This window comes from Chlamydotis macqueenii, chromosome Z, assembly GCF_036417535.1.
Source record: "Chlamydotis macqueenii isolate bChlMac1 chromosome Z, bChlMac1.mat, whole genome shotgun sequence".
Classification (NCBI taxonomy): Eukaryota; Metazoa; Chordata; class Aves; order Otidiformes; family Otididae; genus Chlamydotis; species Chlamydotis macqueenii.
The window spans coordinates 43,359,846-43,385,772 of NC_141593.1; the positions used below are offsets into that span (position 1 = coordinate 43,359,846).

Here is a 25,927-nt window from a genome sequence, read left to right on the forward strand (position 1 = left end):
CTGTTCTTTTTAATTGGTATTCCATCTCCCATTTATGCACTTTCCCTTTTATCAATGCCTATCAATCAGCAAAATCCATCTTCCAACTGCTCTCTTTTTTCTGCTTCCATTCATTCCACTCTTTGTCCACAGGATATCCTCTCTAAACTAGCATTCAAAGCTGCTGCACTGGTCTTTCCGTGCCGTAAATGTCTTATTTTGAAAGTACAAAGTCTTTGGAGCAGAGGCAAGTAAGAACAACCTAAGTGTGCTATCACAGTAATGATCCATTCTTTTCAGGGATCAGGATGTGAAGACAATGTAAATATGAATATTGTTAATAAACAACAATAATGCAATAATTAAAACAAAAAATTTACTTCTTTTTATATATAACCTAGATATTTTTATTTTTTTCCTCAGCCACGTATGGAACTATATACTGTAATCAATTCACAGTGTATCTGATAGAGAAAAATTAGGCACAGCCCTTGTATACAGCCTTGTCTTCTGGAATACTCAGATCCCCAGATGACATATGAAGTGCTGTTGATGTGAAGCATTTACAAGATTTGCAAGTATTAGAATGGATCCCTAAAGCAGAAATTTGCAGATTCCATTAAAAAGGAAGAGTACTTAAAGGCATTACTCTTCTTCTATCTAAAATACGTACTCTGTAAGCAGTTTCATAGGCTGAAAGTAAGATACCTTGTGCCATTTTTCAGCTCTACCCATTTTATGAAATAAATAATTTAAGTGCATAGCACACATGTTATTTCACACTGTAATTAACAATTAAATTTACATTTAGTGTTGCAAACCAGCCCATTATTTTGGAAAACATATTGTGTCACTTTTTCTCATAGGAAAGATTTCTGGCATGCCGCATAACACAGCATTTGAAAACAAACTTTAATTACAGTTTAGCAAATATTTTGTATTAAGAATTTTGTTCAGGTTTGCAAACAAAACCGAGTAACGAACCAGTCCATAATAGAATAATCTACAAGAGATTTCAGCTGTTTAAACTGCTTAACTCCCAAGCACACAGAGACTGAAGTAAAAAGCAGATTCAAATCCTCCTTGGCAAAGTTTGTAATTTTTTAAGACAGAGGCAGGTGCTTAGCACCCCCATCAGCAAGATTCTTGTTACTTCATTCATTCTTCACCACTGGATGAAATATTTTTTCTCTTCTACCAATTTTGTGTAAAAAATAAAAAATTAGTGACATTTTTAAGACTCCAGATTTAGCTTTGCATTAGCAAGTTACATGCCACATGATAGGCACCTCTGTCAAATATGGTGATGTACTGGAAAACTCTCTATCACTTCTGAAGCATAAAAGAGTACTATTAAATGTACTACATGTTGCACATACCAGTAAGGAGTCTTTTATGACACAAACCACTTCTTCCAATGAATTAAACTGAATGGAAACCAGCTGGTCTAAAAGATGCAACGTAGCTTTTTCAAGGCTTGGCAAGTGACGAAGCCAGAGGCTGAAGACAGCTGATTCAGGGAGCAAGATCTTCTTCCTGGTTTAGAAAGAAAAATACTGTTTTCCCTGAGAAACTGGAAGGGAGACAAAAATGTACTTTTTTTCTTTTTTTAAAGCACATCGGGGAAAAAGAAGACACAAAGATCAACCTGCAGCAAGAGAGATTATTTAATTTTGTCACAGTCTTCTTTGTTGTTGTCTTTGTAGTAGCATGGTAGATATTATAGATATTATGCTAGGAAAAGAAATCTAATAAGCTTCAATAGAGGTGTTCCAACTCTGAGATTTTAAAACCATATAGGAAGTAAACTGTAGTCATTATCCTTCTGTGACTGAACTTAGAGATGCTCCCATTGGGACAATCCTGAATTCTGTGGAGCACTGCAAGCCTCAGTATCTCGTAACCCTGTTTCCTGGAGCAGGCTTCACCCATGTTCAGAAGGAAAAGAAGTGTTCAGAATACAATGACAGAGTTAGGGAACACAGAATTCAATTGTTAAAGTGGGGAAAAACTATAAAATAAAAGTACATTCACTTTAAGATCACATAAGCTTCAGTGAGAGGCCAGGAGTATATCATGCAAAGCACACGTAAGCCTACATCTGCTCTCAGGGAAACCACACACTTTTGTCAAGGGCCCTGCCAAAGCCACTTAGTCAAGAGGCATATGAACTGAATTATTTTTGTTTATTGTGATAAACAAGTAGCTCAAAACTTAAGGAAAGGGAAGTTTACTTCAGACAGAAGAATGACCATCTAAAGGATTCAGACTCACATTATAAAGCGGCAAAAGTAAGAAACAATGGACTGCCCATTGGCTCACTGACATCAGTACAGACCATCCATGCTGTTACCACTTGTGGAACACGTCCAGTCTGAAGCCATGAAAGATGGACAAGGGAAAGATAGCTCTCTCCTTTTGGGACATATCTTTCACTACAGACCTTCACATTCCTTTTTCACTTGTTTTCCTCAGCTTCTAGTAACATGTGTACAAATTAGTAATTGTGCTGTTCCATTAATTATTTTTTTTTGCTGGAGCCCTCAATAGAACAATATAACAATCTTTATTGGAACATCTCAGAAATTACAATGTTGAGTACAGAGGAAGCAAATACAACTTTTATTAAAAAAGAGACAAACGGATAATTGAGGTAAAGTGTTCACAAAGGACCTCTTCTAGTATTAAAAAAATATGTATTGTTTATAGCACAGCCCCTCAGCTACAACTTCAATGAAGCAACTCTCAACCAAAAGTAGGCTGTGCTTTCTCTGACATCTTTCCTTTCCTGGTGTAGCTAATCTTGCTGATGTTCAGCTTTGCTCAGCTAGTTTCTATCCACAGACTGACTTTATCAAAACAGTGGTTTTAGTGCTAAACAGTGGTTTTAGCTGCAAAACAAGCAAAGTTATATTTCACAAATTGCTCCTATCAGACTCATTAAAAATAATCTGCTGAAAACGAGGAGAATTTTAAATCTTGAGAACCAATTTCACCAAAAAAAAAAAGAGAGAGAAATATAGAACCACTCAAACATAAGGATCTGTCTTCTGCACATAAAATAAAGATGGCTCTCAAAATGTCGTTAGGAATGTTGACACACTTACATGAAAGATAAATAACATTTCTATGAAAAGTGATCATACCTTTCACAAAATTCCTAAAATCTATTGAAGACTTTAACCTCCATTTTAGAGAAAAGATAGGACGAAGTTCCAGTAAATATTTAAAGCTGTTATGTCACAATTCGTACATCAGGAATTTAAAATTCTGCTTTGGCCTACAACCAGAGCTGTGCTATTCAGCTGCAAGGGAAATATTTTACCAGAATGCAGAAGACGTACACTGCAATCAGCATACAAACCCAGATAAAAGACATTTAATAGAATTAATGATCTTTATGAAAATAACATAAAAATCACATAGACCATGCTACTTACTTTAAAAAGGCCTCATTCACAGCCTCTAGAAACTCTGAACTGAGAATTTCTTTTGATGCACCTCCGTGGTAAAGAAGGAGAGTTTCCACCAGTGGCATTAGATCAGGCAAAGTAACGAGAGGGAGACAGAAAAGGGAGACAGCATTCACACGAGTGGCTGAAACTCTAAGGGAAAAATAAATACAATTCAAAACTTTCACTTCTAAAATTAAAAGGTAAAAGAAGACTAAATTAATTACAGAAGGTTAAATGTAAGAGATGCGTACCTAACTATTTATTGGAATGACTGTTAACGTGTTGTTACATATTCCCTGAAGAATCTTAAAGGAAAAGTCAGATAAAATTTGGTATTTTAGTGCTCAAGGCAAACCATGCTATCAATCCAGTTCCAAAGTGCAGCCAGTTGTGTTCGCTCAGTACTCACACCCTTCCTAGCAGAGAATGCTTTGTCAGCAGGGTCTGTGAAGCACAGGTAAGGAAGACTATGGCTTCACAGCTCCCGTGTAAGTTGGCTAGACCCTCACGAGGGACCACTACAGGAAAAGCCTTAAAAAGCCTTAAAAGCCTTAAAAAGCCTTAAAAGCCTCCTGTTACTTCCTTGACTCTCTCCTCTCAACAGAGATAACTTCTCTGAACGAAACAATACAAATACTGTTCTCTCCAGGTCCTCAGTCAAAAACTTTTTGTCTTACAGATCTACAGTTGGAGGAATATGTAACACTTTTGTCTTAATATACAAACCACTCACTTGACCTGCTTGCTAGAACTACATGCTTGGAAATTATTAAAGACGGTGGAATCTGGAACATAAACAAAACATGGAGCCTTTGGAACATAAACAAAAAGGAAAATGCCACACAATATAAGAGTTAACATTTGCAAAAGGAAATCACAGCTTTCCCAGAGCATATATAGTTTCTAGCACACAAAACTGCAGATTTTTCTAGATGCAGTTTTGACAGGAAGACATTTGTGAAGACCAAGAACTCCAAAATACCAATTTCTAGCAAATTAAAAAGTGTTAGATTGTTTGTAAAAGGCTTCCTTGAGTTGCTGCAAGTTTCTCCTGATTGCACTATTCACAAAAAGGGGTGCACTCCTTGCAAAAATGGCTATGGTGTGTTAAATAGGTCATAAAACTAATTTCATCACATCAGGAAGTTTGACTGAAGACCAACAGAATATGCACAGGAGCATTAGGCAAATGTATTCCCTTCTTCATGGTCATAGATTTTGGCTTACTTACCCAAATTTATGTAGTATGGATCAAGAAGGTGCTTATTCTCACTGACTACACCTAGACATGTAGAAACACCCCACACAATGTTGAAATGTGATTATGAGCACATGCTGATAATCTGGATTGGAGATCTGGCCAGAGAACATCACACGTTCCTTCCCACCCACTTTCTCTGACTTTCATCCTTCAGGCCAAGGAAGCACTTCAAGTGTGGAAATAGAATGTGCTTAGGTACATTTAAAATAGTTGTATATGAAACATGCAGTATTGCCACAGTACTCTTTTGGTGCTAGATCAAGGAACTGATGTAAGGAAAATTAGAGGTTTTTTAAATAAGCATGGACAAATGTTATAATTAACAACAAGTGCAAAGTAACTACTATTCTGTCATATTAAACACTCACACAAACAAGGAAAAAGTTCCTTTGGAAAGCTTGCAGGGGGGTTGGACTAGATGATCTTTGAAGGTCTCTTCCAACCCAAACCATTCTATCACTCTCAGGTTAAGTATAAACTCTTACGTGAAGCACAACTTCAAAGCATGTCCACCTCTGAAATTATGTACACATATATTCAAAACTTTCCACCTGAAGCCTAAGTTGCCCAATACTATAAAAAGGTCCTCACAGAACTGAACTAAAACATATCAAAAAGGATGTTTGGTAACACCTACCTCCCCTGAAGGTTAAGTCCATTGAACTGACTTCCTCTGAGTTCTGTTACTAATGAAAAGACCATCTGTTAAATAAAATATATTTTTTAAATTAAATAAATTATATGTACTGCAAATAAGCAGAGACTAGTTGCATGGTTTTATGTGTGACTGACATACTGTGGAGGTGAATAACTTTCTCTGTTCACTCAGTATGATTTTTTAATTTTTTAATTATTGGTGGCAAATTAAAGCTGTCCAGATCATTGAATAAACTATGCTGTCAAACTTTTTTTGAACACACATTATATACCTTCCACATAGGAAAACTAGTAAGTGATTTATTTTAGCTCTGCTCCCCTACAAGTTGAGGTAAAACTTTCAGAAGAGCACGACTAATAATTTTTATATGCTTTATCTAATTTAAGTCAACACATTATAAAATATTATTCCCATTATTTTTATATATTAAACATAAAAGACACTTTTCCTAAGATTTAGGACTCATCTACCACTTTATGCAGCGCATACATTCAAAGAAAACATTCCAAAGGTTACCCTCTAATACAGAAAATAATATATATAATTCAAACTTCATAGGGAAAAAAATGTATGATAGGGCAGACAGTCATTTGTTATACCCCAACAGCAAAAGGAATTTTGTTTTTATGAACATCTATTACAGTACAATCTAATAAAAAAATTTCTCTTTTGTCCAGAGATCTCCCACTTCATTTTTTCCCTTAAAAGGCTGTAAAAGTAACTGAGGTAAGAAAAGATAAACAAAGTTCAGTTCATGTTCCTTATAACAATGACAACTCCGTGGATGTGCTTATAAATTGGCGATTTATTATTAACAAAATCTCAATTGCACAAAATACTTACATTTTTAACTAAGTGACAATAATAATCTGCTGACGTGTAGCCAAGAGTTGATATGAATGTACTGGTTTCAGCTTCATTACTTTCCCACTTAGAAGAAGAAAGGAGATGGCACAGCAAACTCTAAGAAATCAACAGAAGGGCAATAAAAAAAAAGTATTAGGCTACAACATGCTGTGTAAAAATAACTGACTGCTACTGAACTGTATCTGGGTAAGATCTTTTGATTGATTGTGGCCATTTTAAGTCATATCATTGACACAGAAGAGCACGCATCGATCATAAGGAAAACGATGCAGCTCCTACAATCAAATGTGGGTTCACCCATCACACGATTTCAGGAGCCCTGCAATAGCAACAGAGGTTATCTGTGTCAAAACCAGTCAGACTTTAGCTAGGTTTCAGTTCTCAGTTCAGTCTGATATTATCTGGACAGCAGTAGTCACATGGCTACATAGCAATAAACTCACCTGTAGTCTTGATCAGTACCATGATCAAGACGAGAAAGCACAAAGTTAACATCTGCTTTCCCATGTCACTCCTTCAAGAGGTGTCAGTAATTTTGATGGGTTTCAGGGTCTGGCCCCACAATTTAATTTCCCTGATTTCCTCTTTATCTTGAAAAGATAATGATAAAATTTTAGATTGACATTTATTTCTCTACCAATTTCACTATGGAATGCTTTAAGTTACATGTAATAAAATCTTTTTAATACATCATATAAAAATCAGAACATTCCTTTGATGATAGATCCAGACCAAAGTCAGATTAACACATTTGATACACTGGTTCTGCAGCTGCATCCGGAGGACTCCAAACTCAGCACTCTGGTTTCATGCTTCCCCAGTTCTTCAGCGTTACGCAACAGCTCATTGGTACAGACCTTACACCCCAGCACCTTCCCAGCTGAGCTCATTTATGAAAACTGTTGCGTGAAATCTTGAGCAGGTTTTTGCATCCTGCTGTCAGAATCAAGCCAAGGTAGTTTTATGTTGCTTATCAAATAATCCGCTCTAAATTTTTTATAGTTTTCTTCCTGTCCTCTGTTGCTACGTGCTGATATAACACGAGCTACATTCCCTTTCCAGAGGTTCATTACAGGGCTTTAATATCATTAACACTTAAACTATAAATAAAATTATACTTTGTGTGGCAATAAGTATAAAAATCCTTTGTAACAAGAGGGTCAGGACTAGCAAACACTTCATTTTAAAAATATATAATTACAATAAAGTTCAGACGAGAGCTCTGTGACTTCCATGGTCACTTTCACTCTATGAACTATTTTCAAAAGAAGGATCTGATGAAAGATTCAAGACTAAAAAAATAAATCAGTTAGCTCATTTTCTGCTTTCACAAATCCAAATCAAATATTTATACATGCTTTTGTTGAACATCCCTAACCAACTGCTTCAGAAGTCCTGGAATTAGATGTATTCTGTGTATCCCATGTTTGATTCATGTGACAGAGAAGATACAATCAGCAGAAGCACACCAGAGGTCAAAGAAAATTTATTACTATCAAAATAAGTAACAAGCATTTTGTGAAACCTTATTAATTGTACTTTTGTTCAGGATTATCCTACTATCTTGCAGACCTACATTAAATGCCTAAATATCCTTTTCTTTCATTGTAAACCTTCTTTTTCCTAAATATCCCTCCACAGGAGAACCTGCTGGTTTACCGCCATCTAGTGACTTCCCTCGAACTGAGGAAGAAGGAAAACACTGTGGCAACACAGAGTTTCGGAGAAGTAATTTACATGCAACTTTTGCATTCTTAGGAAAAAGACATTAGAAGTGGACTTTCGAAATGTACAAGATTCTAAATACAGCCAAAAGTGAAGGGTAAGATCTATGACACTGCACAATCTCCAAACACCCCTTAATCTATTTATTACTATGGAACCATATATATTTTTATTGTCCTTTGCAACTATTGCTAAAGTTAATATTTGCTTTAAGTACTTTATCAAGGGCTCAGACAAGCAGTTCCTACAAAACACGATGGCTTGCCAAGTTGAATGAGATGAGGGGTCAGACTGCAAGTCGAAAACAAAATAAAGGAGGAGTTAGCAACAACAAACTTGGGATGCCACTCTTGCGAGAGATAAGGAGGGGGCTTGAAAAGTACAAAGTTTGTTGGATTACTCAGTAAAAGACTTTCCAAAAGCTTCACCAGTGAGAAGAACAAACATAAAAAGCTCTGAAAAGGATCTGACAGATTGACATGGCAGCTAATGACAGCTAAATGAGGGAGTAGCTTAAAAGCCCATATATTCACTTGTAACACTACAAAATATATTATCTAGTGACTTTCTCTGTAACTAGCATTTTCCTAGGGATAAAACAAATCAAATACACCCTATGTGAAGAGTAATTTCAAAATTACTTTCCCCCTACACTTACGTAACAGTCATTGTTAATCAATCAACAGAGGAAAAGAAAAGAAAAAATTACTACACATCAGAGTCTGTATATAGTCTGCAACACTTTCCTGTGGGTTTTTTGTTTAAGTGGTTGGTTTTTTTGTTTGTTTTTCCTTTTCTGACCACTTTACCGCATCCATGCTAAGATTTTACAGATCAGTTATTTTTTTTGAACACACACAACCTCTGAACAGCCAGAAAAGGGCAAGGGAAATAGGGGTAAGGTGATACTGTAGTCAAGACAAAAGGAGGCATTAAGTATTTATAAAAGAAAGGCACATATTAAAGGTGAAAAACATTTATAATTCTGCTCTGTGTCTTAAATATTTCATTTTACAAATGCCACTGCCAGTGCTTGAGGCATACCTACATGCATAAGATAAGAAATTCGGTAACAATAATTGAAAGCATTTGTCTTTCGAGGTTTAAAGGCTTTGGTCCAAATCATGTTCAGAAAGTCATCCTCTCTAGAAAATGTAGCTTATTTACTGCACATAATTCTGGTTCTAAGTGATAAATCTTTTACTACCTTACATTGCATTAGCAGGGGAAACATTGACAATTCACTCTTATATTTGATGAACGGACTGTTATTTGGCTAAGGAATTGGCTAGATGGCTGTGTCCAAAGAGTTACAGTCAATGGCTCAATGTCCAGTGGAAACTGGTAATAACTGGTGTCCTTCAAGGATCCATACTTGGGGACCAGGACTATATAATATCTTCATCAATGGGATAGCATTGAGTGGGACAGCAGGATTGGGTGCACCCTCAGCAAGTTTGCTGTAGCTCAAGCTACGCGGTCCACCTGATTCACTTGAGGGAAGGGATCCAGAGGGACCTTGACAGGCTTGAGGAGTGGGCCTATGTGAAGCTCACAGAGGCCAAGTGCAAGGTCCTGCACCTGGGTCAGGGCAATCCCCAATATCAACACAGGCTGGGGGATGAAGGGATTGAGAGCAGCCCTGCAGAGAAGGACTTGGGGATACTGGTGGTTGAAAAATTGTACAGGAGCCAGGAATGTGCATTTGCAGCCCGGAAAGCCAGAAACACTGGAACAAGTTGCCCAGAGAAGTTGTGGGTGCCTCATCCTTGGAAGTGTTCAAGGTCAAGCTTGAAGGATGGGGCTTTGAGCAACCTGAGCGAAAGATGTCTCTGCCTATGGCAGAGGGGTTGGACTAGATGATAGTTGAAGGTCCTTTCCAACCCCAACCATTCCATGATTCTATGATTTGTGTAAGGCAAACTGTTTCTCGAGAACAAGATGCTTTCAGCTGTTCTATCGTATAATCCTCTTGTAACAGTTCCGTGTTAAGTACACAAATGGTGTAAAAGGGGTAGTATAATGGCCAGAAATAAAGCTTATACCTAATAACCTCCAACTAAAGACACTTAATTTTTTCATGAGTTTTCCAGACACTTAGCAGGTAAGCTGGATAAGGCAAACTCAGTAGTTGCGAGAAAACCAGTTTTCCAGTTAGAACATGGAAAGATAAAACAAGCAAACCATTCCAAGAGATAATCTCTAAAGAGAAAAACTGATTGAGAATGAAAAGATCACCATGTAATTACTTTCTTATGATTTCTGTCTATCCTCTTTCATCCTATGCCTCATTAACTTGATTACCAAAAATACAGTGTAAGCTAGGAATGGCTAATTTTTAACTAAATGGTAGTGAAAACTGTTGGTTTCACCTCAAGCCTCAAAGTTCACAATGTTCAAACTCTAGTTGAATATTGAAACTCTAGGTGTAAAGGGACTATGTCAATAGTTATCTCACATCATACTGTAGAATTTGGCTAGAACCAGTTCTGAGACTGAGTGTAAAACGTTTTCTTATATGTAGATTTCTCCTCTCACTTTTGAAATCAGCTTTTTCAGAAAATACTACAGAGAAATCTAGAAGGTTTCAGGAGATTTTCTCACAGAGGTTCTCATAGGATGCTATAGAAATACTCAAAACTAGTAATGGGTTCCATTATTGCATTATGAAGGCTCCACAAAGCACTTCGGAAAAGAAAAAAACACACCATTTTATACAGTCACAGTCTGGATTCCTGGGGTCAGAGAGATCAGGGATTTGATACGAATGACTTTTAAGGAATCACTTCAAACTCGATAGAAGGTATTCAAGAACATTATGGGAAAGTTGTCAATACTAAATGCACTCCTGTATTGATGATTTCACTCATGAATGTTAGTCTACTCCAGCAAAGCAGACTATTTGATATTTACATAATCATCAGTTATTTCTGGCAGTAGATCAATTAACACTCACTGTCTAATCCATTAATGCCATATTCTACAAGCCAGAAAAACAGATGAGTCTGTGGCAGAAGTGCTGCATTCAGGAAAAATAACAAGGTGTCATGATTCTGGAAAATGAACAGCAGTCAGGCATACTGTGATATCAGAAATTATTTCTTTCTTGATTTCCCTCACCATTGTTTAAGTTGGAAGCAGGAAGGAGAACACCTTGATTCTAGTTGTAAGAGAATTCATCTGTCCCCATAGTCTTGGTTTAAAGTTCTACAACACAGTCCCTTTCAGCCTGAAATTGAATTAATTAATTTTCATAAAGCCCTCACAATAACCAACTTCCTTGAACAACCTTGCCCATAGCTTTATTTTATTGATGCAATTCATACTGAATAATATTCTAGCTAACTCAACATCCACTGCTGCACTGAGGTTTCTAATATCTTTAACAGGCAGGTAGTCCTAGAAGCATTTACATGAAGATAATAAAATCATTTACGTTATCAGTGTAAACACAGTGCTTCCTATCTACCAGGTTCTGTACCAGCACCAGGCAGATACCAACTCAGCTGGTGTCCACAACTCCACCAAGGGGCAGGAGGTGCTTCACTGTTCTGATAACTGCCTTTAGTAAGCGGGGATCCAAAAGCTCTGAAGCCTTTTCTGCCTTCTTTCTGTGATCGGAAATATCTTCCTGCTCAATGAGGAAAAATGTAGAAGCCTGAATTAAAGGCACAATTACCTCTGAAATTAGACATTGATATAAATATAGCACTTGATTTTTATTAGAGCACCACATGACAAGTTTTATGCTAGTAACTCTATTTGTGTGGCAACTGTCCTGGAATTTATGACACAGTTTCAAAGACATTCCAGGGGAACCAGATAAACCAATTTGTTTCTGGAAACTTCTCAACACACTCTCTCCAAAGTGTTTATGATTCTGAATGGCCTCAGAAACAGATGTGAAAATCAACAGGGGAAATATATTTTAGAGAGAGGAGATGGATGGTTTCACTGGGATGAGCCATTCAAACCTGATACCGATTAGGACTTCCCAGTGATGCTACCGAGGTCTTTTTGCCAACTTGCATGAGTCAGTCAAAGCAACAGGTAGAGCAGGATGAAACAGAAGGATCTATCATTTATCCTACAGGACATTTGTTGTTAGTATACTCTCCTTGAAACACAGAGTGCCATTAATTTTTGCAAAGAGATCATTTATGACATTTTGCTGATAATTCTGATCTACGTGGATTTGTTGGAATTCGTACAACACAGATACCCAAGGGTACATTTCTAAAGTCTGGTCAAGTAACAGGTTTATTTTTGACCTTTCCATCTGCTTCAACGGGAACCAGATTTCCTCAGCTCTGCTAAGAAAAAGCAGGTTTAATAAGAAAAACTAAATCTTATTCAGAGGAAGCATCAGAAGTAAGTGCTATTTCCTCTTTGTATTTTATCAGATTTTGCAATGAGTATTTTTTGTACGGCAGAGATTTGAAGAGTCTGTACATCAATTCTGTGCTTTGGTGTTCCTTGTACAGTTAGTTGGCCCATTGCTTTCAGCACAGTTCTAGAAGAGACCAAATTCTATTTCCAACCTGGTTTTAAAAATACTTCAAAATTATGTAATCAATTACAATATTAATGATAAAATAGATAATATTATTTCCAATCTTTATTTTTAAAACATAAAAATGCTATACAATAGATACTACTTCTTTTTTTGATTACGTAGGATTCTAACATCCCAAATTAATTCCTAAATTATTTAAACAGAGTCCTCAGGAAGCAAGGTATACACAGTGCTTTGCTTTGTTTACATGTAAATTAATTTGTTTTTTTGCTAGCTTTCAGCAGGTTAGTCCAAACCAAATTCCTCCAGATACTTTTTAGCAATATTTTCTTTAAAATCCTGCCTGAAGGCTTAAGAGTTTTATTGTGTCCCATACCTTCTAGATTAAATGATCGACAATAAAACACAAACAGGTCTGGTATCTTTAGAACATTTTACTACGAAATAAACAGCCAGTTCTGGAAAATCATAGTGGTTAAGTCTGTCAATGACAAGGCAGCATGCTCCCTCAGAGACTGTCTCAACACCAACTGTTTGTGAAACCAATTCTGTGAGTAGGACGCTAACATATCAATTCATATCATTTCCACATACTTATCCAAGCATAACAAAGTCTGTGACTTTTAATTTTGCTTACAAGACCTCTTGCTCACTTGCTCCTTAGTTCCAGGAAAAGACAGAAAATTAGTTTTCCACAAACCAAAACCAAAATGGAAAAAAAAAATAAGGTAGTGAAACATCACACAGATTTAAACATAGTGTAGCTTTCAAAATACTGTTTTACTCTGAACAATTTTGTTTTCTCAAGATTTTATAAAAATCTCAGTGTATAAATTAGGGAAAGTTATATGGCATATGTTTGTTAACAACTTAATTATTATCAGTATTTGATAGTCTATTTTACAAGCTAGTAAAAAAAAAATCTGTTTAACTACTTACCATTGATAACCTAATCAAAATCTCCAACTTCTTTAAAATTAATGTAGATATTTAAAATACATTTCAAGTAGACAAAATGTTATACTACACACACACATAAATTTCAATAATTAGCTAGTCCACACAGCCTCCCGCTTTACCAAGTTGAGTCTATTCCAGTGATCGCTCAGAGGTTTTGCACAAAGAAATCACTTCAGTTTCAACTTCGCTTTAAGACAGCTTAGAATACTCTTCAGTAATTTACTGGATCAGAGCCAAAGTGCCTAAGTATAGGGTGGGGAAGGGTTTTCTTCCCACATTTCTTTCTGACATTTACTGTCAGGAAGTTGGGGTTTTTTCAGCACAATTTATGGATACACATTCTTTGCATTTATGGGATGGTTTTCATTAGCTAAATTCTACATCAGCACACTAAATAAAATTGTTGGCCACAAGTACATGTTTAGGATTAACTGGGGCTTCTCATTTTTCTCCTTATTCACTTTGAATGACAATCTGACATCTGCCCACATCTAAATCTCCATTGATAACCATGAAAGACTACTTGATGGTAAACAAATTATTCTGCCAAGCACTCCTTTGGAGACAAGGATCTTGCCATTTAAGCATACGATCAAGTTACAGAAAATCTATAGATAAATTACTAGACTGAGTTACTATCACTTTAGAGTTAAAAAAAGAAATCCAGAAATAATACTATTCTTTCACAGAATTAACGTTGCCAGATGCGCAGACTTCATTACTTTTCACATATTCCTAGATAGGAAAACAGATTCTGTGAAGGTCTCCCCACTGTATATGATGCAACAGAGCCTTTCACCCTTTTCTGTCCCTGAAGCAGGAAAGCAGGCTCACCTTCAGGCAGTGTTTGCAGTGAAACTGCTCAAGTGCTCTCACATTAGGCCAATTTCCTAAACTCTGCTTCACAACTGTAACAGCAATTTGCTTTTTAAAAAAAAAAGTAATAATATCAAAAATACACAAAAGGACCATGAAAGTTTACTAGGAAAACTTAACACACACAAAAAATCAAAACCCTATTAAGATAGGTTCAGTTTTTTCTTTAGAAATTAATGTGTGCTATGAATTGTGTTAATCTTGCTGATACATGTAGCTTATTTGAAAGACTAGGCTCATATTCTACCTCTGTTTCTTAAAATGGAAGAAAAATGATACATACTTCCATACAACTCAAAATGAACCTGATCCTAATTTCCCAACTGTATGCAGCAAAGAAAACTATGGGAAGGGACAGAGGGTGGGGGGGGCGAAGTTGCATTGTTGTCCCCTCACCAATTCAAGCTCAGTTAACTTCTGTGAAGCGAGTATAGGAAAACATGTTGCACTACTACTGTGGCTAAGACCACACAACTTTTTAATGGATGGGTTCCAAAGCCTAAGCTCCATCTGCAAATCACTAACAAAACACTTGGAAATCATAAGAAAGAAGCTGAAGAATTGTGGGGCTGGCAAGCTTTGCATCTACTCTTGGCCTCAGACAGGAAAAGCTGTTTCAAATCTCCTTCTCTTTTCTTTGTCCTCTATTTAAGAAACACCCACCTAGAAAGTGCTATTACTGTTTGTATTGAAAAAGGGGAGACTTTTGCTGCTGAAATAAAACACACATTTACACTGACTTACAAAAGGAAATTCAATAGCTTTAGCAGAATCAACCATAAATCTTTTTTTTTTTAAAAAAAAAAAAAAGCTCTCTGGTTTAACTAGCCAGAGATTTAGAATTAATTTCCCTCTTCCCTCCACAATTTGCAAAGGCCAATGCGCAAGATTCCCACAGAAGAACTCCTTAAATCCATTAAAAAAAAAAGGGGGGGGGGGGGAGAAGAGAGATTAATACATTTAAGTAGTTTAGAAAGAGTGGATGCATCATGAAATTGTTTCACTGTTAGTTTAAATCAATGAGTTCAGTAATTTTTATAAAAAAGATAACCCCAAACTTATGCTTTTTTCAATAAATACATGTGGGCAATGTATGTCAGATTTTTATACTTTCAGTAGGGACATGGTGCAAATACCCAAAATCACCTAACCTAGGATGATAATTCAAGAGAAATTACTTTTAATCACTTGGGTTTGGACTTTTTAAGTATAAAGCTGGTAAAAGTTTAAAAGGAGAAACATGTTCAGTGAACTTTCTAGCAAAAAAAAGCACAAAAAACAATTAAAATAGTTATCAAAAACTCCTGGTCGCTAATTGTATTACACTGAGCAAAATTATGTAATGCCAGTACAACTTCTTCAAATAGACACCTCTTTTTGTTTGTCAGTAACAAATCATTATTCTTTACTAGAGCCACCTGGCACTACTAAAGTGCTTTGAGAAATGTCAGCTGGCTAGCAAATTGTGACACTTGCTGTCAAAGCTCAAGCAGCCTTGCAGGAAAGCAGAATCCTTAGTTTCTCATTTTGTCCTTTGAGATACTTAGCTTTTGTTTATTTTGGCCCAGAGGCCAAGAAATTATTTATATTCATGTTAGCTTGGCATTGTTGAAGAATTATCTATTTGAAAAAGAAGAAGAGAGGTCTGTTTTCCCCCAGTCTGTTCATATGACCACAGTATTTTTAACCAGAAGAATATGGTAATATTTGCAAATTTGCAGACATTGCAAATTCTCTTACATCCTACCAATGCAGTTATCTATAGGTGACTAGAGAAGGTGCGGATCAGCTTAGAAAGTTAGTGAGAAGGCTAACTGACAATTTAGATGTATAATCATCAATAGGTTAGAAACAACCAAGAACTCCCTCCAATTAACTTTCTAAAAACTGAAAGAACAACAAAAATACTGTCAGTGAACTCAGTAGCACTCTGGGACAATAAGCATCAGAAATTGATTACTTGCTGTGTAAGAAAACCTATCTTCATTCCTAAATGTTCCCTCGCTACATTAAAAAGAGACAATCCCAATTTCTTCTTGTATGAATGTCTCTTAACATCTTCAGTCACCCTCCTGTCCTTTATGAATAAAATTGTTTTAGAGCACATTCTATTAGAATTTGACTATATACTATCATTGTATCAACAACTCACTCACCTTTGATTCACCGGTCAATTACAATTTTCACTGCAATCTTCATGCTCGCCCAGAAGTGACCCACTCTAACCACACCTAAAAATCTTGCTTTTTAACCTGCTAGAGGCAGAACTCCGTATCGGCACATTTAAGAGGCAGGTATGTCGTCTCTTAAGCAAGTATTGCTGAGAGAAGTGGGTTTCCCAAGGTGTGTACCCAGCGCAGTCACACACACGCAGCTGAAGAAAAATGTTAAACAATGGTTCTGGAATCACTCCATCTCTGGCCCACGTATTTTGTGTATGCACAGGACATACACACCAGTGACAGGCATAAGAGGGCCAGCAGCTCCAAGGAGCCCATTGCCCTTTCCAGGTGGGTACCCAGGACGCAGGAAAATCACAGGAAGGACTGCGGAAAGTGCCTTTATCACTCATTACTGCCTCGGGACACACTGCAAAGCAAGCAAACTTCATTCTCAAAACTGAATTTTAACCAGTAATGTAAAAGTTAAAAGGTCTCATATAACCTTAAGAGTTCATTGAGTCACTGGGCTCTAATTAATGACATCAGACTTTAAAAGTGTGCCTATATCTCATTTAAGTCTTTGCTTTCTGTTTTGGTTCAAAGAAAAATTGACTTTTAACTATCAGTTACTCAGTGAAAGTTAAGATGTTTCTTTCAAGCTTACTTACACACCTAATTCCACATATGCTTAAGTACATTTTAAAAACTCATCGATCAAAATGCATCCTTCCATGCCCATCACATATATAATAGAATTACAGTATCTGTCCTCAGTTGCAGCTGATTTACATACTCCAAAAAGGCTTGTAAATGCTGTGTATGTCTTTGCATGACACCAAGTTTAGCCATTTAAATCTATTTCATGAAACTTAAGATTCCAGATGAGTATATGTCAAACATCAAGGAGGTGAAATCAGCTTTCACGCAGTAAACTGGCTGCCAGGTAAAAGAGAAAAACAACTTTCCTCTTTATTTTGGATGGAGTAAAACTGCTGTGCTAATGACCAAAGTGACAGTAAAACATTTTAGAGAAACAGTAAAACAACACTGAGAATCGAAGTTAAAAATATTAAGAGCATGAAAACAATGAAGATGAAAGGCTTTTTAAAAAGCATTAAACATACAGCAGAATGTAAATGCAGATGTTACTTCTTATTGCCAAAAAACCCAACAAAACAGTCAGATTTTAAAGTAGTACATATTTTAACATAAAAACAACTTTTTGAAGAGTCTATATATATACTACATTGTATACTATTTACTTCAAGCAGAACTGATTTGGTAGGAAGCGTGGCATGTACAGCTACAGCTGACAGAAGCAAAGGAGGCGAAGGGAAGCTCTACTTTCTCAAAATTAAAAACTCCTAGAAGTCTCTGGAATGCTGTTTACTTCAGCTTTGTTTTACAACCACTGCTGCACGGAGAAGGGATTGACCAAAATGTCTGCAGCCCATGGCCACCCACACTATGGGAAGCACTATGATTAAAGAGCGTGTTACGTTCCTGTATCTGCCAGCAAAGTCTGCTCCATGCTGTAATTATTATACTTGCAGTCTTCTTATAATCTATTGCATCTGTTGCGGCAAGTCGCCTCACATTGTCCAACAAGAAAACCATTGAACATGAATAGCAAGTTATTTTTAATGTGCACAAATAACTCAAAAAGTGGATACTTTAAATACTTCTAAGTTTATGAAAACATTTTGTCTTATAGTATAGCCAGTGGCATAGTGAAAGTAGATCTACCACCGAAACCTTCACTTTAACCTACTTACCAAAAGATATAGCCTGACACACCACCCTTTCACCCCACATCTTTATAATGAACTAAGTTGTTGCTTTACATCTTTAAAGCATAAAACTATGTGAATTATAGACTAGGCATGTACCTAGAGAGCACTAAAATATTACAATTCCATCTGTCAGTTTGTTAAGTGATTACACACATTGAACATTTCCGACGACTCTATAATTTAAATACTTCACAATTTCTCCCTTTCTCTTTAAGAATGTTTAATATTTCATAGTAAAAGAAACTTTGAAAAACAATAAAATAAGTCCTAAACATCAAAATAAGTAGCAGTTCTGTTAGCAGAAAATTTTATTTCAAATTCTCATCTCTGTAACAAGAAGTAAAAAAGTTCAAAACTTATATTCCATGCATTCTCCTGATGTTGCTTGATGCTCTCTCACACAAAATTAAGCAGTACAACGCTGTTGTTGGAAGCACAACACATAGCTGTTATTGCACTGCTCCCTACCAAATTTATGAGGCAGTCTGTACCATTTCAACAATTTTGCCAGGAGTTGGCTGCACAGATGCTCCTGTGAAAAGCACAGATGGTCTACTGGCTATAAATATGAAGCGTTACACTAACCAGTGTGCCACTGCCTAGCAAAGGAGGGAAGAAGGATGTACAAAAAGCAAGGCTGGATGAAAAAAAATCAAGGACTGGGTAAAAGCCCATTCATCTCCTCCCACTCCAGACCACTTCCTGAGGAAATGTCTTTAGACCCTCTTTGATATAAACCTTTGATTAGAGGCAAGGGTAAATTCCACATATGGCAACTGAGGAAAAATGCCACAAAGACTCCTGAAGGACCAGGGGAAAATACAGAAAAAATTAACGGGAAAAGTATAAACAAGATATATACTTTAATCACCATCAGATGTCTTTCATCCGAAGGAATACACTATGGTCTTTGCAGTGATCAAAGTTCGTGATGATTATTTGCACAGGTTAGAGGAGGAATGACAACTCCTCTTTTCCAAACATACCGAAAAAAGCCGTAAGATCCCTAAACCCACAAGAGTGAGGCTCAGAAAGTGATTAAGTAACTTTGAAATACTTTGGCCTCCAGGAGACTTAACATTTTCCATTTCTCTCTTGGACGCATGCCCCCTGGAACACAGATCTCTCTCTTCCCACAACTGCTGGGGAAAACCAGATCCCTTGGTCCACACCTCCCCTTCCCTCTTAAACTGGCATTCCCTTCTAATCATTTCGTATTTTACTGATGGTAAAATACTATAGTGATACTAGGGATATTACAAAATAAGAAATAGTCTAAAGCAACTAGTTCTTTATCTTAGTCTGAATATTACTAAAATTAGTGTTCTCCCCTTAGAAGGGGGAAACAACAAAAACAGATTTTCAAACATTGTATAACTATAATAAAACCAGGCTAAAATCTATGCTCTATGACACAGATGCTTTCTCCTCTAACTTTCTCAGTAACAGGTGAAGTATGTTCATAATTTTAACTCAAATATCTCAGTTCAGCTCTTAATGTCCCTCTGTCAAAACTGTCTAGATAAGAAGGAGAAAACGTGTTTCTCGGTGTGACCTCCAGGAATTCATAAGCCTTTTAATACATGTGTTACCTGTATGTGTCACTAGTACAGTATTCTTATCTCACAGAGACATAATTTATTGTGAATCCAACACTGTTTTAATATTTTTCTGCATCAAATGGTCTCGGGGCCCATTTGCCCCTGTTGAAGGACAAATGACAAATGATTTAGGCTCTTCTGAACTTCATAAAGCAGACTAAAGAACAGATATTAAGGTTCACTCTAATTTGTGCACTAAATATCTTATTTGTGTTATCTTAAATTCCCATCTCCTAGAAAAATGTGAGCTTGTAGATTTGCTTTTATAAAAAGAATACTTAAAAAAAATAGAGATCAAAGCTTTTTATGTCATATCTGGATAATTCTTAACACATCATGCTCTTTCCTAACAACATTTTCTGAGGTGTCCTTGCAAGTAATTAGTCCCACAGATCTCCTATTTAAGGTCCACAGTTATTTTTTTCAACCTTGGAAATGTAGATTTGGCCCCAGATTAACCATCTGTCAAAGCATATATATAATTAAAATTGAATGTAGCGAGTTTTATTAAAAGATGATAACTATATTTGTCACAAAACCAAATCAACAGTCTTTACCTAAGAATAAACTGTCATAATTTTAGTGTAAAACCTACATCTTCATGTATAAACTAATGCGTCTGCATTAAAGTTCATAATGTTAGGGAGAGAATGAAGAGATGGAACACTGTCTCCTTAAATCGCACTGATCAAATTTACACTGAACTAAGCTTATAGGCAACAATAGTAAAAACAAGACAAAAAATGCTCTTTTATGATGGTCACACTTTCCATTAGTGTCATTCCCCTTCTTCCAAAAAATACACAGTACAGTGCAGTTGCAGTTCTTTGTGATGTGCTGGCATGCAGACCTCTATTCCATCAAAAGGGCATTCAGGGAAAAGGAAATGTTTTGCATAAAGAGCATATCATAACCTGCCCTACCACATGGCAGATGTGTGACCTCAAAAGGGTAGCATACACCCTAATAAATTAAATTCCAACTAGAAAGAAGTTGCTAAGGAAGTTAGTAAATGCTTAACAGACAACAGCTCTTTGAGTTGTAAAGGGAAAACCTTTCACTTTTGAGTACTTACCTGTTTGCAAATTCATACTGTGGGAAACTTCAGTCTAGTAGAGGATCTTGTATTTGTCTTAGAAAAAGACACTCTGCCAAGGAGGCTACTGCTTCAGGGAGCCTTCAAGATGACCTATCATTTGGTGAAGGTATGAACAGAACTTCAAGGAATCATTCCACACACACTGGAATGAGTCCCAGTTTCTGGTGGAGTGTGCCTGGATCACCTGAATAGTTTTGCACTCCTACAGTATATCCTAAGAGAACTCACTGCCTTTATGGACATTTTCTTCATGTAAGGACTATGTCATGTTTATTTCAGCAACTGAAATAAAACAAATGAGGAGAATAACAGAAGTGTCTCTTTTTAAAAAAAAAACCTGAATGTGAAGAAATATTAATCATGAGCTTTGGAGAAGAAAGTAGCCAAGTGAACCTGAGCGAAATAGACAGATGGGAACTACAGCTGGGCCCAAAGAGACTGAGGTACCCAAACACTAAACATCCACTGATCCCAGGGAGAAAAAGACAGGTGTGGGGGAGAAGGTGTATCGGGCTCTGACCAACAAATTAGGATGAGAACAGTAAAAAACCAAGATGTGGACAAGTTCTGGGCAAAAGAACCTCTTGTTAACTACTGAGGCAAAATGGTTCACCTCAGGAAACCCAGATCCTGGTTGTATCATAAAGACACCTTCATAAAATCAAGGAGAAATGACAGACAAGTGGGTTTGATGATTTGCAGTATGAACTAGTGCCCAGCTCAGAGAAGACTGCGTTTTATCATTATTTTTACTTAGGCAAAATACTTTAAAATTTTACCCACTATCATCTGGTTAGGATGATCAGCAGACAGAGATTACGAACAGCCTTGAACTCTCAAATATTAATATGCAAACTTCTCTTGACAGCAGAACAAAAACGTTAAAACTATTCACTGACTGCAAAATTGTCTCCCTGCCCAAACCAGGTCACTATAAAAGCCATCCAGACTAAAGAGGCAAAAAGTGAAACGGGCTCCCTTAACAGATGTAAAAGGACTCACCATCACAGGAGAAAAGATATTCCTGGATGCAGAAGAGCTGACTGAGTGAGTTAGATATTGAGAAATCAATTGTACATTTGAAGCTTAAAGGACCCCAAGTGTGAAGTCTTGTAAAAGAAGTAAAGGCATTTGACTCAAACTTTCAGGGGAGATTCTAGTCTGAAACTAGTCATGAAAGAGCTATGCTAACGAAGACCAAGTCAAACCTAAAGTGTCACTATTACTTCAACCAAGTGTATCAAAGGAGACTGTATTTTTCATTGTTTACCTGGAGAACCACGATGATCAAAATGTATGATGTGTATGTGAGCCTGAGCTGCTGAGGCACTTTCACACAGTAAGCTGTCTTGATGGAAGAGAATAAACCTCCTGAAATAGTCACTGGTAGGAGGAAGACTTTCACAAAAATCGCTGGTGGTAAGGAAAGCTGAACACCTGATGATAGGCATGAGCTATTATGAAGCACTGGTACTTACAGCAATAGAGTGTTCTTAAGTGAATCTGAAATTCTGCCTATGTGGCAGGAAAAAAACCTGCTCCATTACAAAATATATAGTCAACCTTCCTTATTGTAGCATCCTGTAGTGGCTATAAATTAGCCCGCTAATTAGAGGGAATCAAGTCATCTAGAGTCCCTGTGTGGACCTCTTTCTTACCAATTAAACCAAGTAGAGAATGCTTGGATGGAGAATGTTCTCTGGGGTTTCACCATTGAGGGATTTTGGAAAGTATCTGGAGAGCTGATAAAGAACTTCACTATCACACACTTTCCACATCATAAGATGCTCCTTTCGTCTACCAGAATACTTCCAGTTCCATATTAGACCATGACATCCCAACACCAGTTCATGCACCTTTATGTTTCAGACATGAAATCAACAAGCTTTGCTTTGGCCATCTGGAAGAAATACACTGTGACTCTTGGGGAGAAATAATTCACAAATAGCAATCTGTCCCACTTCCCCACTAGAAGTCCTTTCTATCGGCATCTGTAGAGCTGTTCACACAGCACACAGATTGTCCAGACACCTCCTGTATACAAGTGACAACTGAAAGACACAGGAAAATTAGCCTAAGCCTTCCTAGGACTTTACATGCAAAGTTTGAGAAACTGTATTCCTAGGTCTTCTCATTCGCACCTGCAGAAACCTCACATTGTATCATTCAAAAATAATTCAAGGCAAAAGTAAGAAAGAAATCTCAATCAGAAAACAAAGAAAAAAAAATCACTAGTGTCAGAAACCTCAAAGACAGTATACTTATTCGGAGCCTACTAATATACTATATAGAGTAATTTCAGCACTATACACATACTGAATATTCTACGGCTATTAAAAATAAGTGAATAGGGAAAAAATACCTTTATTAAATACAGTCTTATAGGGAGGTTATCTCTGGGAAATAAAACAATAATCAGGTACTTTTATTTTTCTAAAAAGTAAGGAAATCTATACCTACAAAGCTTTAGTGGATTCTCACTTGACTTGGCTTGCAATTTCAACTTCAGAAATAAGCCTTAACGGATTTCTTTGTTAAGAATTCCTAAATCTGTGAAAAAGCTTTATTTTTACCTTTCAATACATTTTATCAGGTGTCTTAAAGGAACCACCATGACAACTCTTAAAGAAACCACCAAAATGCTGCAATATCCTCCCTTTGCCCTTTCAAACGGGCAGCAATAGTCAGAACTATGTCCTTGTGACCCTCTGAACTAGAATTCTTAAATTAGATTCTTGTATGCTTAAATTACATTCTCTAATGCTTCCTCTAACAATTATTACACATGGGATGTTTGAAACGAGCCAAGTTTAATTACACAGGAACAGAAATACCACAAAAATAGCTTTCTCTCTAGCTAGTATCCTGTCTCTGACAACAGTCAAGTGCAAAAGTCTTAGGAAAACCGGTATTAACAGAGCAGGCATCTAGTTGTATCTTCCTCATCCCTCCTTCCTAGGGGTTTTGCTGCCTGTGCTCAAGGCCAGCTGTCATATACAGCCTGTGAGCAAGAGTTGTGAGAAGCTGCATCCTTCTGGCTTCACTTGGGAACTGCCTTTATGCCCAGATAACGAAGGCTTTTGGTCCTTGCCTGAGCTACCCTGCAGCTGTGCTTGTGGCTGGTCATGCACCTCACTGAGCTGGAGCCTGACCCATGGCCATGACTTCCTGGCTTGACCTTGGACCTGCCTCATCCCTGTCAGCCTGGACTGCAGATCACTGGACTGATGGCTGACCCTGCTGACGGCCACTAGACTTGCTCTGCTCTTCTTGTGCAACTGTGCTGTTCCTGTGTAAAGCCTCAGCTGCACCTACCTTCTAGTCACCTGCAGGTCCTGGCTGGCCTTCCCTGTGGAGCGGGCTACCCATGGCGCTCCCTCACACCAAGTGTGCCAGTGTCCATTTGTACACACTCAGCTTCCCTTGCCATACAATGGCCTCAACCCTCAGCCTCACAAGGTGCCTCTAACAGGTCTTTTCAATTAGCCTCTGCCTTGAATACTCTCAGATCTTACAAAATTAAAGCTGTTGATCTACACCTAAGTTTTTTCAAATGCTGAAAAAACTGAGGTTTTCCCAAATGCTTACTGGATTTTCCAGTAAATAGCAATTCTGTCCAAGGTCTGAATTTACCTTTGCAAATGCTATTTTTAGAGGTGAAAAGTGTCTGATTACTACATTTATCCTCAGACCTTTTTCCTGAATGGCCACAATTGGTTTATTATCATTTCAGCTGAAGCTCAGCTTCCACCAAAATACACCTCCAGTCATTTTGCTGCACGAACTGAGGCCAGTGAAAGGGTAGGAGTTCTTACTCTTGCTTTTGTTAGGCCCATGATACAAAGAGCAGCATTTTCCTATTTCAACTGACATGACTACAGTGATACTATCTTTTTTTTTTTTTTTTTTTTTTTGCAGAGATGGTCACAAGAATTGAGAATTTTTTTCTTAAATTAATCCCTCCTGTTTCTCAAACTCTTTTCATGAACTGTACAGAATGCTTATTAAACAGTTTTGCACAGCAATACACTCATAAGGATGGATCAGGCCGCTCAGCTGAGTGCATAAACTGCATTCTCAAGACTTTTTATACAGTACATCCACACACATGATACTCAGCTCTTAGTACAATCTGTCTTGCTATACACTTCTCCACAGGTATGTTACACCTGTGCAAAGACAGTTTTGCTTGTTTAATTTAATTCAGAAGTTTTGGTCCTTTCAAAAATGGCTTGAAGCTTCTGACCATATTCTTTATTGTTGGGTTTGAGTACTATTATTTTATGTTCTATGTCACATCAAATTGCTGCTTAACAAATACAAGGGATCAGAAATTAAGTCTACAACTGCTAACATGTGTCTCACCACTTGTTCCAAATCCTGTGAGTCAGCCCTTAAGTTTGTAAGGCTAGGCTCTTTTCAGTCTTATTTACAAACTGTTTTACCAAATTTACTGTTTTCACTTTCCTTATGCATTCTCTAAAACATCTCATTTTTGTGTTGCATTTTTTACAATGCGAGTTGTAGAACACTGGAACAGGTTGCCCAGAGAGATGGTGGATGCCCCATCCCTGGGAACGTTCAAGGCCAGGCTGGATGAGGCTCTGAGCAACCTGATCTAGTCGGGGATGTCCCTGCTCCTTGCAGGGGGGTTGGACTAGATGACCTTTGAAGGTCCCTTCCAGCCCTAACCATTCTATGATTCTATTTTTGAGCTTTTTGCATAAATGTCTGAAATAACAATTCACCCAGCTTCCACTGGCTGAATTAACTGAAAATTGTTTTACACCAATTAATTTATCTCAAATAATTACAAAGAGGAAAGCTGCTTTCTGACTTTTCTGGGTTTAAACATCATTACATTTGGCAAAATGGTACATCTGAGCCTTTTCTACATCCTTTCAGCTATACGGGGGTGGGCTGCTGGCCTTTAACCTATTCTATCTACAGTCAGAATAGTTTTCCAATTTTTGCT

The 25,927-nt window shown here is 37.1% G+C and overlaps 1 protein-coding gene across 1 annotated transcript in view; it reads right to left on the reverse strand.

Moving 5' to 3' along the window:
- The window catches only part of FANCC (FA complementation group C), a 68,864-nt gene that overhangs the window by 23,973 nt on the left and 18,964 nt on the right, over nucleotides 1-25,927 (reverse strand). The window contains exons 4-7 of the mRNA XM_086770583.1: nucleotides 6,197-6,316; nucleotides 5,333-5,397; nucleotides 3,420-3,584; nucleotides 1,359-1,515 (exon numbers count right to left, since the gene is read on the reverse strand). Of these exons, the coding sequence (XP_086626709.1) occupies nucleotides 1,359-1,515; nucleotides 3,420-3,584; nucleotides 5,333-5,397; nucleotides 6,197-6,316 (507 nt within the window). The remainder of the gene's footprint in view (nucleotides 1-1,358; nucleotides 1,516-3,419; nucleotides 3,585-5,332; nucleotides 5,398-6,196; nucleotides 6,317-25,927) is intronic.